General features: G+C 43.3%; 1 protein-coding gene across 1 annotated transcript in view; it reads right to left on the bottom strand.

The window, feature by feature from the left end:
- The window catches only part of CGNL1 (cingulin like 1), a 116,119-nt gene that overhangs the window by 76,131 nt on the left and 23,207 nt on the right, over positions 1-16,781 (bottom strand). Inside the window, exons 5-8 of the mRNA XM_034994795.1 lie at positions 16,543-16,644; positions 15,647-15,795; positions 14,139-14,274; positions 4,957-5,169 (exon numbers count right to left, since the gene is read on the bottom strand). Coding sequence (XP_034850686.1) covers positions 4,957-5,169; positions 14,139-14,274; positions 15,647-15,795; positions 16,543-16,644 — 600 coding nt within the window. The remainder of the gene's footprint in view (positions 1-4,956; positions 5,170-14,138; positions 14,275-15,646; positions 15,796-16,542; positions 16,645-16,781) is intronic.

The raw sequence follows: 16,781 nt of genomic DNA, 5'->3' as shown, positions 1-16,781 counted from the left end.
CACCCCCAGCAAGGCCTCAGCACCTGAGGGAAGATCTGCGGCTTAGCTGTCTCTTCTTTCTCCCTCACCTCAATCATGGCACCCCCGTGGGGTCTCTCCTGCCAGTCCTGCCTCTCCTGGCCACCATCCCCCAAACCCGCAGTTCCATCTTCCTCACTCCTTACTTCTAACCACTTTTCCACCTGCTAACTTCCCCTACCTGCAGGTCACTGATAGGAAAGCACGTCCCAGGTCCCTACAACAAACACCAAGTAAGTGTTCCCTCAACAATTAAAAACCACTCATGTGTCATGTCATTATGACACTCAATGAGTCCTCACATCCTCTCTGCCTCACCTTTTCTATCTTAAGTCTGTGTTCTTAAAAAAATAAAAAAACACATGTTATGAAAAATTTTAAACATTAGCAAAAGTAGAGCACATAGTATAATTAACTCGTTCTTATCCATCATGCAGCTTTAATACTTATCAACACATGGCTAATCTTGTTTCATCCACACCCCCACGCACTTTCTCCCCCAAGTGGATTATTTTAAAGCAAATTCCAGATAGCCTACCATTTCACCTAAAAATTCTTCAGTAAGTTTCTTTAAAAGATAAAGGACTCTTAAAAATAATGACACTATTGTCACCCCTAAAGCTTTTGCTTACTTTATTTCTTAATATCCTTAAATATAGAAACAGTATTTAAATGTTCCCAATGATTTCAAGTGCGTGTGTGTGTGTGTGTGTATTTACAGTTGGTTTGTTTGAACTGGGATCCAAACATGGTCCACGTGTTGGATCTGGGACTCTGCCTCTCAAAAGTCTCTTTCAATCTGTAACCATCTTAACTTGTATTGTTCCACAAGGCTCCAGCCCAGACCCACATTGCATTTTCCCACCTACAAGGTGCTGGACTCAGTACCGGGTGCTCGTGTACTTGGCCTCCATGCTCAAACACCACTCACATTCCCCTACACACTGCCCTCCTGAGCACAAGCCACCTCCTACAGCACTTTGTGTCTGGGACATTTACTTTTTCCTACTCTGTAGTCAGCTTGAGTGTTACTTCTCTCCCCCGCTTCAATCTTCTGGAAGGTACATTTATCTGATTTATCTTCATAACCTTCATAATACCTTGCACTTGGCAACGGTTCAGTAAGTAAATCTGTAAATGCTATTATTTACAAATGATACAAATGGAGAAGTGAAGGATGGCAAGAGTCTCTCACATATCTTCATCCTCCCTCCACTTACCCCTCACCCACTCATGTAAGAAATATCTGTGGCTTAACTGCTGTATGTTGGGGCCGTACAACAGCCTCATGGCTCCGAAGTCTATCACACAATACAAAAATAAAAGTCGCTCCTTTAACATCCTCAAAATGTTCTTAACATAACTTGACAGTTTTCACCTAATGTTCTAGTAATTTAAAACTTTTAGTGCTCCGTATTGAATGGAGCACTGGGTATTATACGCAAACAATGAATCATGGAACACACAAAAAAAAACTTTTAGTGCTCAAGCTCAGGCCAGGATGAAATATTTGTTATTGGACAACGATAAGATAACACTTTAGGAGTTTTTGGCCCCAGGGCAGTGGCGAAAATTAGAAAATCTGATGCCAGACAGTTGGGCTGCCTCCTAAGACTTACCAAGGAAATGAATTTTTTACTGCAACACAGTTCCTCAAGGAAATGTCAGTTTTTAGTCACAGTGATGGGGGAGTCCTTCCCCTGGGGCTAGAAAAGGCTGAAGGCTAGTACACACACACATTTAAGAGACACACTACCAAATTTAAAAAGTTATATTTAATTCACTCTCCTCCAAGTAGTTAATAGAATAATCTTAAAATTCTATTCTACAATATCCACATGTAAATCATTTAACAAAAAGGCAACATCTGTCCGCTAGACTGACATAATTTTTTCCATTAGATAAGATTCTGTCACATTTGTTTGGCAACCACCTTCAGAAGCAAAAGCTAACAGGTGCAAAGACACAATCATGATGCTCTTTAAAAAACTGCAGGGAGGGGCGCCTGGGTGGCTCAGTCGTTAAGCGTCTGCCTTCGGCTCGGGTTGTGATCCCAGGGTTCTGGGATCGAGCCCCACATTGGGCTCCCTGCTCGGCGGGAAGCCTGCTTCTCCCTCTCCCACTCCCCCTGCTTGTGTTCCCTCTCTCGCTATGTCTCTCTCTGTCAAATAAATAAAATCTTTAAAAAAAAATAAATAAATAAAAATAAGAAAAAAAACTGCAGGGAAACATAAAAGCAAGGTACAGAAATTCAGAGTCATAGCAGGGTTTCTTAAAAGACCTCCCACATCACCATCAGAGAAAATCCAACAGGAACCACGCCACAGGGACTGAAAACCTAGTTAAGAGGGGAATTTGTCCTCCACTTACTTTCATTCGTCAGACATTACATAGACATAACTGCGTGCCAAACACTGTGTTAAACTCAAGAGACAAAGATCACACGCTGTCAATGTGCAGATGGGTTGAGTTTGGTCTCTATCATTCTTTTCTTGCTAATTTAAAAGCCAGGAGATCTCACATCAACATCCAGATATCTGGCTTCTTAAAAAAAAAAAAAAAAAAATTTGAGAGATTGCAACATGAGCCCAGGATTCCTTCACTGACAACTTTCAACTGCAGCAGAGAAGCAACTGACCCTACAGCAAAGGGCACACTTTCTAGTTTGCCACAGTCTCCACCGTGCCCTACTGTCACCCCAACAACACACCCAGAGGTCCACTCATTGATGTCCCTGTCTGGGCCCTGAGGTACTTGGGTTTGTCACTCTCACTCTAGGGAAAAAAAAGGGGGCGGGATAAAAATGGCCCCTGTACTTAAGAAGCTCAGAGTCTAATGAAGTTGGTAGACATGATGAATTATAACATGGTATGATACAAACTACAGTAGAGGAATAACCAGGGAGCAACAGAAACCCTATGGAAGGATCCACCGAGGGAAGTGGAGGTACCCAGTCATCATCACAGGGGAGACGACATCTGAGGAGGGTCTTGAGGGATGAAAAGAGGGTGGTCAGGCAGAAAAGTGGAAGGAAGTCAGTCCACATGTGCACAGAGGTGAAAGGACTAAAATAATATGGAGTTTTCGGAGACAGGGTTAGGCAGAGGAAGGGCCTACCATGCTAACAATTTTGAACTTACATCTGGAGCAGTGGGGAGCCAAGAGAGCATTTAAGCAGAGGCTGACATGATCAGATTTGTCCTTTCAGGGAAAGATGCTGATAGCACTGTAGAATATGACCTGGGGCAAAGAAGCTTGCTGGCATGCACCCCTTTGGATGCTAAGGTGAGCCCCTTTGTGTTAGTTTCTGGGTGCTCAGAAACCCTATGTTCTCTGCCCATGATAGATATCTTGGCGAACTCACCTGTTATTTCTTTCACAGACCGGTACAGGTCAAGGAAGTTATCTCTCTTGAACTGGCATAATGAAAATGCTGTAAATGAACATATAATACTGACCTTTGCAAGGGTCAAAATGCAACAGACTAAGTCTCTACAGATTATCTCAATTCCACTCACCTACCACGTTTCCCTTCCCCACTCACAGTGTTTGTGAGTGGACGTAGAAGCTTCTGACAAAATATCTTGCATCCCAAGTGTGGCACAAGCTTAACTGTCCTTACATTTAAATCACTATAAACATGCCCCCAAGACACCATCCTCAAATACCCTTCAATAAATCAACCACGTTAACTCAAGCTCTGACGCAAGGTCTGAAGGTGAAGAACACGTGGTGGGTCCAAAGGAGAATCATCTTTCTCACTAGCCTCCTGGCACGTCCCCCATGAAACAACAGCACAGAAAGGCCTGGAGCACCGCACAGAAAGAAAATAAGATGGAAAAAACAGACACGTCCTCTCAAAGCAACGAAAATGAAATCGGTTTCCATTTTCTCCCTCAAACGAAACCAAGTCTCAAAAACAAAACAAGAAAAACACTAAGGCAAATCAATGAGAAGAGCTTTAAAAACTGTCTCAGTTATAACAAACCCCAAACAGACTATTTCCCAGACTTTTTATTGTTATAACAAACAAAACCATCTTTCACTTCTTGTCATTTGCAATTACCATGCCATAATTGAAAATCAGTGAATCACTATGCAGCTTAGGGGAGACAGGGGGCCTACTCGCTCTGAGCTGTCTCTGTAATCATCCCAGAATAAAACAACAATATCAAGAGTTCTTTCCTCATCATCTTTAACCTGTGCGTTGCAGAGACGCTAAAAACTTTATGCTCTGTAATTCCTCTCGTTCCCTAAAGATGGCATGATATTGCAGAGCATTTTCCCCTTCAAAACACTGCTTTTCTCTTCTCCAATGGCCAAGATGAGGCCTGCACCAAAAGACCTCAACGTAATTTTTCAATCTATTTATAGGAGCCAAGAATTCAATTAAGAGAAAAATTATCTGGCAAGGGTTTGGACAATTCAGCCAATTAACCCTCGTGGAACTCTGCTGAGAAAAGAAACTGAACTGTTCAACACAAGGCGTCACGAGTCAAAAGGAACAGGCTAAGGCAGGGGCAGGGGTGAAGGATTCCAGAAATCTGGGTCTGGTCGGCCACCCTGCCCCGTTAGCAAAGCCACACGATGCCCTCGGCCACCGACCTTCAGGCATACCTGGAGGGGCCCAGCTCTCTGCTCTGCAAGAGGCTCACTCATGGGCCTCCAAATCTCACCTTGAACGAGAGCATGCCCGTGTCTTTAACAACGTTTAAATTTACTGACTCAAAAGGGTCCACAGCGGCACTGCCAAGCTCATTATCTGTGAACAAGCTCTACTTCCATGATCTGATGAAACTGAGCTTCACTCTGTAATGAAAAACGACTAGCACGGGTGTGGGCGAGGTGGTCTCACCCCCTCGTCTGTCCCCAAGCCAGACTCTCGCGCCCCAGGCCCACGGGCCCTAGGGTCTGGTCAGACCTGGCGCGGTGACTCACCTTGGTTGCTTCTTCTACACTCTCCCTCAGGGCCTGCAGCTCGGCGTCGTACTGCTCCTTCAGCTTGTCCATCTCCAGGTCATGGCTGGAGACCTCTTCCTTCAGGGCTCCCTTCAGGGCGGTGAGTTCACGCTCCCGCTTCCTCAAGAGGTCTTCCTGCTCCTCCTTGGTGATGAGCAGATCTTGAAGATCCTGTTTTGCCTGTAAGAGTTCCTAGAGAGAGGAATCATGAAAGGGGAGGTGAGGATTAATCACCTCCGCTGAGCAGCCCGGTTGGGGCCAACGGCCATACTCCCAAGCTGTCCTCCGACTCTCTCCTCCCCACACTCCCCACCAGTTTAGCCCATCTCCCCGTCTTTCTTTTCATTCCTTGGACACCATCATTCCCCTTGATTTGTCTGTCTCAGCTTTTCGGAGTTTGATTTAATTTGAGGGAGGAGAAAGGGAAACTGATTTCGTTTTCATTGCTTTGAAGGGGCATGTCTGCCTTTTCCACCTCCTTCCCTTCCTGTGCAATGAAAGGCCTGTCGCTCTTGCAACGAACGGGCTTTGGCGTGCTGTTGCTTCACTGGGGGACATGCCGACGGACTGGCCTCACTGACGTCACACCGCCCCTGGGACCCCGGGGGGCACGTGCGCAAACCCGGGAGCCAGGGTCCCAGGCCTGGCTGACTCCGCCCCCTCTCCTCGGGTCCCGCTCGCCCCCCTGAGCCCGCGCAACACTCCCATCTTCTCCTCCTTAACTGCCAAGCGCTCCTGGCGAAAGGCACAAAACCGGGGCAGCAAGTTCCACTACAAATCGCATTCCCTAAACCCAAGTGTGTCCTGCCAAAAGCTCAGCATTCCTTTTACTTCGCCCTCTTTGTCCCAGACCCACCGAGCTCTCGTCAAGCCCCGACGCCCTCACTTCATGCTGGCGGGACTCGGCCATGGCTGCCTCAGCTTCCTGTCCACCCCGGCTCTCCTCCGCTTGCCCGGCCTTCTCCCACCCGCAGCCGCCTCACACACATCCAGCTGCCCCTCGCCAGACTGCCCCAAGCCTCTCCTCCATCAGTGATCTTTCTTCTGTCACTTTGTTCTCTTCCGTTTCCTTGCAGCTATGTCCTTTTCCTCAGGCTGTAAGAATCCACTGGGTCAAAGGCAACAAAAGAAAACAAAACAAAAACAAGCTTCCCCACGAAACTTCCTGAAAGTATAATTTCTGTTGGCTGTGCTTCTTAACCACCTATTCACTCCTTAATCTCTTGCTATATAGCTTTGGATCCTATTGCACTAAGACTGTCCCCTCCAAGGTCATAGTGACCTCTTAATTACCACATCCAGGCTTCTTCCCGGTCCTCAATTGTTCCCCGACCCTTCTTTGATCCTCCCCACCCATCTCCTTCAAATTCTCTTTGGCCTTGCAGTTCAAAGACGGTACATGCCTGTTTTCTTCCCTCAGGCTGCTTTTTCTAGACAGTCTTTTCTGGCTTTTCTCTCCCTCTTCCCAAAAGCTAAGATGATCCCCAAGAATGCAACTTTGCATTCTTTGTTCTTTTTTGGCAAGCTCATCTATTTTTTCCCGCCATCTATTAATTCTAAGCAAGTAACTCCCAAACCTTTACCTCCAACTCCTATCTGAGTTCAGACAGGCACTTCCAGTGACCTGCCAGACACATCCATCTGGATGTCCCATGGGCACCTCAGATTCAGTAGGTTTATATTTTTTGGTGAATTCATCATGTTCCTTCCTTTCCTCCTCCTCCTCCTCCAAAAGTTCTGTAACATCTTAGATCCTTTCCCTCACCTCCCTGGTTTAGGCTCTCCTGCCACCCAACTGCTCCCTGCATCCAGTCGCTCACCTGGGGCCCCTATGACATTATCCACATGCATCCTCTGTCTCAAGTGCTCCTCTTCCCTCTCAGTCCCGCCTCTCTCTCTGTCTCTCAGAAAATCTCTGAAGACGCAGATACAGCAGGACCTTCTCCAAGAAGTCTTCCTTGAATCCCCCTCCTGATACCCACCTCACTTTAGCTATACATCTCAGAGCATGTAATTCTTTTACCTGCAGTCCATTAGACTATGTTCTTTTCTCCCCTGCCAGACTGTCAGCCCCTCAAAAGAAGGATACCGATGTGATCATATTTTTGGTGCATGGATCAATGTTATTGGGAATGCGTCTGTTCTGAATATAAATGAATTAACATGTGCAGTACAGCAGAAGTCTGCAGATAACAGAATTCTAAACTAGTCTCTCTTTTTCACTGGTGCCTTCTGAGTAAATACACATGCTGTGCTCCTGGTGCTCCTGGAGCTCCCGGGAAATCAGAGGAATGACTGCCACTGGGGGAGCCGAGGCCTCAGAGATGAGAAACTACTTTCCATTCAAGAAGTATGTCACTCATGAGGGGATGAAAATATAACTGGCAATGGAATCTCTTTCCTTTTCTCTAGGACCTGCACATCCGTTGAACCAGGGGAATCTCTGCAGTCCCAGGGTAGGGCTGCACTGCAGACACCGAGACTTCGCACCTTCCAGAATCTCACTAGCAGGCACTGGTAAGTTCAGATGAAACGCCAAGAGATTCATCCAGGTAACTACAGCAATTCGGGGTCTTCCGAAGCACCAAGCGCAGAACACATGAGCGAATCTTAGGAAAATAGAGCCGATCCTGAGATTCGTCAAAAGGGGGACATCCTGGTGCCGAGGCTGCCAGTCCCTCCTTCGGGAGGACCAGAGCCGCACCCATCACTGTTGCTACCGGCTGTCCCTGCAGGTCTTCCTGGGCCTTCTGCCAGCCTGTTTGTGGGAGTCCCTGTGATTCCAACCCTCGTTTCCTGCTCTTACTCTCACACATTTGTTTCTCAGTTGTTGTGATGATAAGGCAGTTTCTCTTCCCACACTTATCTTTTCCAGGATATATCTGTGCTTTGTGTCGCCTTTTGTGTAGTGCCACCAATGCATGTCAAGAACCTAGGTTTTCATGGTCCCTTTGACAGCGACATGGTGTTGTGTGTGGCTGCCGCCTAGGCGGCCCGTGTTGTACAGATCCCATCAGATTACACCGCGCCGTATCGCTCAGCAGCACTTGGAGGTGGTCCAGGCTCGGAGAGACCAAAAGGCAGGAGAGATTTCAAAAACTTGACTTCATCACCTCATCAGCCTTACTGCCAATCATCTCAAGCCAAAGAAAGGAGAGGAAATATATAAATTTCAAAACGTAAGTAAATATCCATTGGAGATGAGCATGCCTCTCTGGAGACACCACTCAGAGAAAACAGAGGGAGGCCTTGGCCAATCGGAATCAGCACTTTCAAAACCTCTATGCAGGGCGCCTGGGTGGCTCAGTTGGTTGGGCGACTGCCTTCGGCTCAGGTCATGATCTTGGAGTCCCGGGATGGAGTCCCTCATCGGGCTCCCTGCTCAGCAGTGAGTCTGCTTCTCCCTCTGACCCTCCTCCCTCTCATGCTCTCTGTCTCTCATTCTCTCTCTCGCAAATAAATAAAATCTTAAAAAAAAAAATTAAAAACAACAACAACAAAACCTCTATGCATCCAGGCTAGCTGCAGACACAGAAGCCTCCAGGAGATAAAAATCTAGTGAGTACATCTGTGGGCTAGGGGGAGGGGCTACAAATTTCACTGTGCTTGGTACGCAGTATGTAAAAAGAACTGTGCTAAGCATTTCCAAAAATCCTAGGAGATGAATATTCAAGGAGATTAATAGTATTCTCATTCCTAAATGAAAAAAAAAAAAAAAAACTGGCACTCTGAGACACTAACGTGCCTAGGATCACACAGCTTATAGGTGGAAGACTGGGACACAGACTGAATACCGCTGCCCCTTCTCTTTATCACCCAGCCTCTGTAGGCCTGACAACAAGCCTACACACTCAAGAGGAACTTAGGGGCAAACAATTACACTGTGCTCAGTCTCTTCGATGCAAACGCAACAGAACACTGTGTTTGGCTGGAAGTGCCTATAAGAAGGGTGTCCACCTCCTTAAAGAAAAGAGACAAGCCCAGAACCTGAAAGGAAAGAAGGAAAGCTGAAAGAAAAAGAAAGCACACTCTGGAACCTGGCTGTTCTTAGCAGCAGCAAGTGGCTGTCCTGACAGCAGGTGCACTGAGACCCACACACCAGAATATCCAGGCCAGCAACTCACTGGCCCATAGAAAGCCCCATTTCACACACCACCTATTCACAGGTATTCCATGCCAAACTGAGAAAAATGCTGATCTCTTCTGTGTACATATTTCCCAGAAGTTATAAGGTCTCTATCTGCGGCCCATACTCACTAAAAGGACACATAAAAGGTTTTATGTCAAAACTGTAGCTGATAGGGAATTATGTAATTTTTTCCCCCAGAAGAATGGCCTAGAAAGCAGATCACAGCTGATGAAAAACCTTACTTTTTAGTTATTTTTTAATTAAAATTTGTAAAATGTGCAGTCATATCCTACCAGTATTTTACTATTAGAGACCTCGTTTCTGAGCACAGTTTATCCTCAGATCAATACAATTTCAATACCAGAATATTTTAAGTACTTGCATCTTGGCAAATGCCAGGGATAAACCGTTACCAGTCTCTGCTGCAGTGAGGCCCATCCATCAGCACTGCAGGCTCCCATCAAAGACAATGGTTGGTAATTAGAAACTCCACTGTCAAGGCACTTAGAGCAAGGTCTCATGTTCACCCATTACCCCCAGAATGGAGAGGAATGCATTTACCAACAAAGAAGTGATTGAAAACTTATTTTGTAATCATTTTTGTAACTTGAGTTTAAAAAAAAAGTTCAGAACCATCAACTGTTTAACAGAATAACAAAGTCATCTTATTTTTGGTCAATTATATGGTTTATCCTAAGAGAATGGTATTTTTTACTCTTTCTTTCTTTTTCACTCTCTCTCTCTTCCTTCTTTTTTTTTTTTTAACTTTATTCTCTCTTACTGTTATTTCACTGATTTTGTGTTGGTGTCCAATGTTACTTAACAAAATGTAAAAAATTAAAAGAGATTTCATGAAAAATCTTGTGCATTTGGCAAGCCTCCCAAAATAAAAAGCCTTCAAACTTTTTTCAAACACTCAAAAGCAGGAGTGCTTAATATTCATTGTGTTTAAGAGCCTGTTCTAAGCCAAATGCCATGGAAAACTTGGCCATAACTATAATCTGTTATCAGATTCCCCCAGGCCACTTTTTATTAAGATATGAAGAATAAATTGAATGTGACAAGGAGATAGGGTCTATTTTATTAGTGCTATAGAAACCATAGGTCATGTTTTAACTATTGCTGACAAGTCAAAGGAACCTGATTGAAACAGTGAGGATGAACCTCCAGAGAAACCCAATCTGACACAGAGAAACTGTGCCCTAACTCATCTTGCAGAAAGACAGAATAGATGATATTCCTCCTGTTACAGGAAAGAGGCAAATAATCAGAAAGCCAGCAATATCGGCTATTTTAAGAACAGATGTGCTCTGTTTCCTTTTCTGTCTCTCATTACCAGCCTGAAAACACATCACCAAAACTGAGGCTCATATCCTTATCCTAGTTACCACTATAAATAAGTCAGACTATTTAATTAATTAAATTTTATTCAATAATATCTGCTCGGTGCATTGTGCTTAAAAAGGCAAAGAAGCATGCGGCTCAATTCAGAATTATTCCCTTTTCTTAAATGGTGACAGTTCTTTTTTTTTTTTTTTTTTAAGATTTTATTTATTTATTCATGAGAGACAGAGAGAGAGAGGCAGAGGGAGAAGCAGGCTCCCAAGGAGCAGGGAGCCCGATGCGGGACTCGATCCCAGGACCCTGGGACCATGACCTGAGCCGAAGGCAGAGGCTTAACCATCTGAGCCACCCAGGCGCCCCAAATGGTGACAGTTCTAAAATAATTTAAATACTGAAATTTATTTATTCATTTGCTCTGTTGCTTGGCACTGTGTGAGGCATGAAATGGGGGAAGAAGCAAAGCCGACATGTTCTTGAACTAACTGGCTAGTAGAAGAAATGGACAGATAGAAAATAGAGCAAGCTCAAATGTGCTAAAATGAACCTAAAAGGAAACAGGATTTCAGGTGAAAGGACAATTAACAATTAGAGGTTTCTATTAGTGAGAAAATCCAGCAACTTAAAAGACTTCCCAACAGCAAAGATAACACCTTCCCTTTTTAGAATCAATAAAGTGTCCACACAAGTATCATAGGATATGGCAAAGTCTTCTATTTAAATTTGTTTATGAAGCTACATTTTTATTGAAAGTCATAAACTGTTCAGTGACATCATTTCTGGGAACTTATCCTTAGGAAATTTTTCTAAAGAAGTAAAAGGATACATGTGAAAAACATTCAACACATTTTTATGTAATTGAAAAAAAGAGAGAAACAATAGAGGATGATGAAATTTATTATGGTTTATCTCCCTAAAAAATGAAATATGAAGACTATAAATTATAATAAGGAAAAGTGTTTCTGAAAAATGAACTTTTTAAAAGATTTATTTATTTATTTGAGAGAGTGAGAGCACTCATGTGCAAGGAAGGGGCAGAGGGAGAGGGAGAGAGAATCCTAAGGAGACTCAGCAATGAGTGCGGAGCCCGAAGCAGGGCTCGATCTCATGACCCCAAGATCACGACCTGAGCCAAAACCAAGAGTCAGATGCTCAACCGACTATACCACCCAGATGCCCCTTGACTAATGAATTTTTAAAGGCAGGTATCAAAGCTGTAGGGACACTATAATTGTCCCTAAATTACAGAAGGGTAGATGAAAGCTATCAATGGATAGGGAGGTAGTGAAGAAATAAATGTAGATATAAAAATAGAAAATGTAGAAATAAAAATAGTCATTAAGATGTTAGGAAAATATTTCTACCACCCCTCCATTTTAAAATTCCATTTTATAATTTAAAAAAATTTTAATTTTTTTTTTTTTTTTTTGAGAGAGATAAAGAGAGCGCGTGAGCAGGGGAGGAGGGGCAGAGGGAGAGGGAGAATCCAAGCAGGCTCCATGCTCAGCACAGAGCCCGATGCAGAGCTCCATCTCACAACCCTGAGATCATGACCTGAGCTGAAATCAAGAGTTGGACTTCACCAACTGAGCCACCCAGGCACCCCCATTTTATGATGTTTTAATATTTCAGCAACAAATACACCATTTTCAAAACCCCATTCTAATGTACCTTGTCTTTGTAACTCAGCCCCAAGAAGAAGGCGGAACCATGAGAAGCAATATAATACCATGAATGTGCTGGTTTTTAAGATAAAGGTCACTGGATAAAAAGAGGTGCTATGGAACAGGCCCAAGGCTTTCTCAGGAGAAAAGATCTAAGTGGAGACAGAGAGAGAGATGCTCATGTGGGAGAAGAGAAACAATTCCCCTCTGCCCACATGGTAAATGAATTTGTGAGAACACCTATAACTGGGTAGCCACCAGCGCTCTGCTCTCTGCCACCACCAAGTCACAGGGAAGAGACTCTAAGTTCTAAAGAGCAAGACCTAAAATCCCTCCAGGGAATTAGTCCAAAATGAAACAAGGAAGGGAGTGAGAAAACACTTGACCGCTGAGACTTGGAGGCAGCCAGAAACTTGAACTCCAAGACCAGAACAAAGACCCAGGCCCTTAGGGGGAAAGCTGTAGAAAATGAGAAGTAAATGCTGACAAAGTACCTTTATTGTTTTATTTTTTTATGGTTTCTTCTTCTTTTTTTTTTTTGCATTGTTCTAAATTGTGTATCATTTATTTGTTGGCTGTTCCTACAAACCGAAACTTATAAGGAAATAAGCTTCAAAACTATGCCAAAAATACAGGGTATGATAATTATAGCCAATATCAAAACACCTAAATGGACACAGAGATACAAATTCTATTTCTGATCTTCAATTATACCCATCTCTGACCAAAAAAAAAAATGTAGACGTTCACAACCTTTGTATGTATCTACCACCTTAACAGGATTGCAGTCTAATTCAGGGAAGAGATAATGACTGTCTTTAGGAAACCACACAATAATTAACAAATGCTAAGCAGAGGAAAGAGTCACCTTCATTCACTGATTCGTGGATTGATAAGAACTAAATAGTCAATAGGGAATATACTGATATGGGCAGAAGCCAGACGGACAGCCTGTGTACATAGCAAAAGTGTTCATTCATTCATTCACTCATTCATTTATTCATAATGAATCCATCCAACCATCTCCACAAATATTTGCCAAGTGCTATATGTCCCAGGCACTGGAACAGAGCTAATGAGGATAAAACACTAAGCCAACCATCACCAGCCCTGCCTCCTGGAGCTTACACTCTTGTGGGGGCCTTAAAAAAAAAACTGTGGTAAATGCTGTATGGGCATGAGCATCTTTAAAATGCTTTCCCATTACTAGCATTACTTACAAAGTGTCTTTGCCTAAAGTTTAACCTGAATCTATTAGTGTTTAGATCTAACTTCACATTTACTGGAAATGCAGGATATAATGGAACAAGTTAACGGACACCGTGAGGAAATAATCAGACAAATCCAGAATGTGGGCCATTGGTCTGGTCTCTTTGGAAAATCAATGGAATGGAAGAAAGAGAGCAGGGAATAGGAAATTGGTGGCAGAGAAAGAGAACAATGAAGGCAATATGGGATTCTTGACTGGACCCTGGGTTGGGGGTGGAGGAAACAACTATAAAATATACTTGAGGGACAACTAGCAAATTCTGAATAAGGACCAGGTATTACTGTTATATTATAGGAATTATTCATTGTTTTAGGTATAATAATAGTATTGTGGTTATAACAAAATTCCCTAATTTTTTAAGATGCGTGCCAAAGAATTTAGGGGTGAAGTGTGGTATTATCTGTAATTTATTTTGAAATGGTTCAGCAAAGATGAATAGATGGATAGATGAAAAAAATAACAGGATAAATGAATGAACATGAAGAAATGGGGTATGACAAAATATTGACAACCATTGGATTTGGATTGGGGCTCTATGGGAGTTAATGAATTACTTTTTTCTACTTTTCTGTATGGTTGAAATTTTTCCTAAGACAAAGTTTAAAAACTATTACAGATGATGCTTTTATGGAATCTAGCCATAGGCATAGTGGAACATGGCTTGTAGTATCCAGACCCCGCCGCCCCTACCCACCCCACCCCCTCCAGGAAGTTGGGGCCTCTCTTGACACCTGATCCCACGCCCTCCCCCCCTTACCTCAATCAGAGCTCCCTTTTCCCTGTCCTCAGCTCGTTTGGCGCTGTCCAATTCATCATGCATTTCTGAGAGCTGGTCCTGGAGATCCCTGATCTCGGTCTGGTGCTGCTCCCGTTCCATCTTTACCTGGAACAGTCTAGCAGGGGAAGAAGCCCATCAGAGAGACGGTGCTAAGCCTTGCATTGTTTCATCCAGTTTGATTTCAAACCTTCAGCGGGTCAAGCAGAGTCCTCTGAAGCCCCAAGGAGCCTTCCATTCTCCATTCTATACTGAACAAGGAATCACAAACCAGAAAAGGCACTGGTAGGAACTCATGTCTACAGTCTAATTTGTCCAATAAGAAGGCAAGTGAGAATTCAAACCAATGTAATGGGGAAGGTTATGCAGTGACAGTTTCTCCCCAAAAGGAGACTGTAGGGTACTAGAATTTAGATGATAAGAAAGAAATTGACCCAAAAAAGCAGAACCTCTTTGATAATGCTTTCACTAAAGCCACCCTACTCCCTACCCCCCACCCCGCCCCCAGGCCCAGAAGAGTCAGCAAATTATGGCCTACTTGGCCACTCTGGCCCACGGCCAATTTTTGTAAATAAAGTTTTATCGGAATAGAGCCATGCTCATTCATTTATGTATTACACGTGGTCATTTGCACAATACAATGGCAGAACAAAAGGGGTCCAACAAAGACCATATGGCCCATAAACCATAAAATATTTACTACCTGATAGAAAAAGTTTGCCAACCTCTGCTCTAAATCAAACTCACAACTATTTTACCTTTTGATTTTGTAAAGTCTTTACTACACCCTAAATTTTGTTTTTTTCTCACCAATTTTTCTATCTAGGAATGTTTTTAAAGCAAAAACTACGTCATCAAAATTGCAAAGGCAATCAAATGATTTTATTATATTTTTCTTGAATTTCCTTCTGGATTTCACTCCTGCTTAGACCTTCACTTAAGACCTCCACCACAGCCGCAGAGCTTCATAGCACTGCACGTTTGCAGACTTTGGCTTCAGATCCCTTTTTCACAGATTTTAATATGATGCAATAGCAGGGCCATCTTGGCTTTGACCTTCCCTCTCTGCAGACTCAACAGAGGCATAAGCACTGGTCAGCAGCATTCAGGATAAAATTCACAAATTGGGAGATTACAGAAGTCATAGGACATGTGCTTTTTGGAGGCTGGGTCCAGGCTTCTTGAAATCTCTGTCTACAGATATCACCATTCAGTATTCCCTGCCTCTCGCTTATCAGCTCCAGGAGCCAGTCTCAGAGCTAAAACTTTACAAGGCATCCTTTAAGGTATTCAACGAAATTTGAAATTATTAACCTTTCTGCTTACCGGTCTTGCATGTGTCATCAGCTTCGCAATTTTACAAGGTAAGAGGGAGAAAAGGAAGGGTCAGCAGCCCCTCTAAATATTTGGAAGGCTGGGTAGTATTAAATAGACAAAAAGATTCTGGCTACATGGGATGCAGGAACCAAGGCTCTTGGCCCAGAACTCACTCCTCCAGGTTCTTCCGGAGCTCCCCTTCGCTCTCTTCCAGGCGCTGCTGCAGCACGGAATTCTCTTCCATTTTACTGTCGTGCCGGCCCTGGAGCTCTTCCAAGCTTGCTCTCATTCTCTCTCTCTCTTCTTTCATGTTCTGCTGATTCTAAGATGAATACATGTGATTTTCAAGTACCTCCACTGAACGTTAATGCAATCCCACAGAAGACTACCTCAAAACTCTGATGGACTCCATGTCTTTGCACTCATTTATTAAACAACTTAATCACCCTATATGACTAGGCCTGGGAGTTTGCAACTAGAAACATTAAATACTGAATGAGTTGTAATACTTCTAAGAGAAATACAAAGACAGCTAAACCTCAGTCTGCTACTTCTATTACTCAGTTTGGATATTTAATATGCATTTAGTTTCCTACTGGCCTGCCTGAATCCAACAGTGTTTTACTCTGTCAAAGCAAACTGTGTCTATGGGCTTCGATTACTTTAAAAAAATTAAAAATTAGGGCGCCTGGGTGGCTCAGTTGGTTAAGCAACTGCCTTCGGCTCAGGTCATGATCCTGGAGTCCCAGGATCAAGTCCCACGTCGGGCTCCCTGCTCAGCAGGGAGTCTGCTTCTCTCTCTGACCCTCCCCCCTCTCATGCTCTCTATCTCATTCTCTCTCTCAAATAAATAAATAAAATCTAAAAAAAAAAAAAAAAATTAAAAATTAAAAAAAAAGTTCTTTGGATAGCAGGAGCCAAATATACAGGAATTTACTCAGTGATGAGAGGAATATTTCTTTTGGGGGGGAAAAAAACGCTTTCGCTTCGCTTGAGCACCCAGATTTGCTTAAAATATTCTTTGCAAGACAGAAATTTAAAAAATAACATAAAAGGAAAAATCAGATACCTTGACTTCTAGTTGAAGCTTTCTCTGAAGTTCAGCCACTTCTGTGGTCAACTTGTTTTTCTGTTCCAACAGGTCTCTGACTTCAGGCGAAGAATTAGAAGCCTGTAATTAATTGCAGAGATAACCTAATGTACATGTTCGAGATGCTTTATTTTCTTTCTCCCAAAATGTAATGCGAGCAGTAACATCAAAATCTTAAGACCCAATTCAAATGTAAACCCCTCTAGAGAAAGGGGCAC

Source organism: Mirounga leonina, unplaced genomic scaffold (genome assembly GCF_011800145.1).
Source record: "Mirounga leonina isolate KUSES-001 unplaced genomic scaffold, KU_Mleo_1.0 Mir_91, whole genome shotgun sequence".
NCBI classification, from domain to species: domain Eukaryota; kingdom Metazoa; phylum Chordata; class Mammalia; order Carnivora; family Phocidae; genus Mirounga; species Mirounga leonina.
Note: the sequence above shows the minus strand (reverse complement) of the source record. Positions and strands in the feature narration are given on the sequence as shown.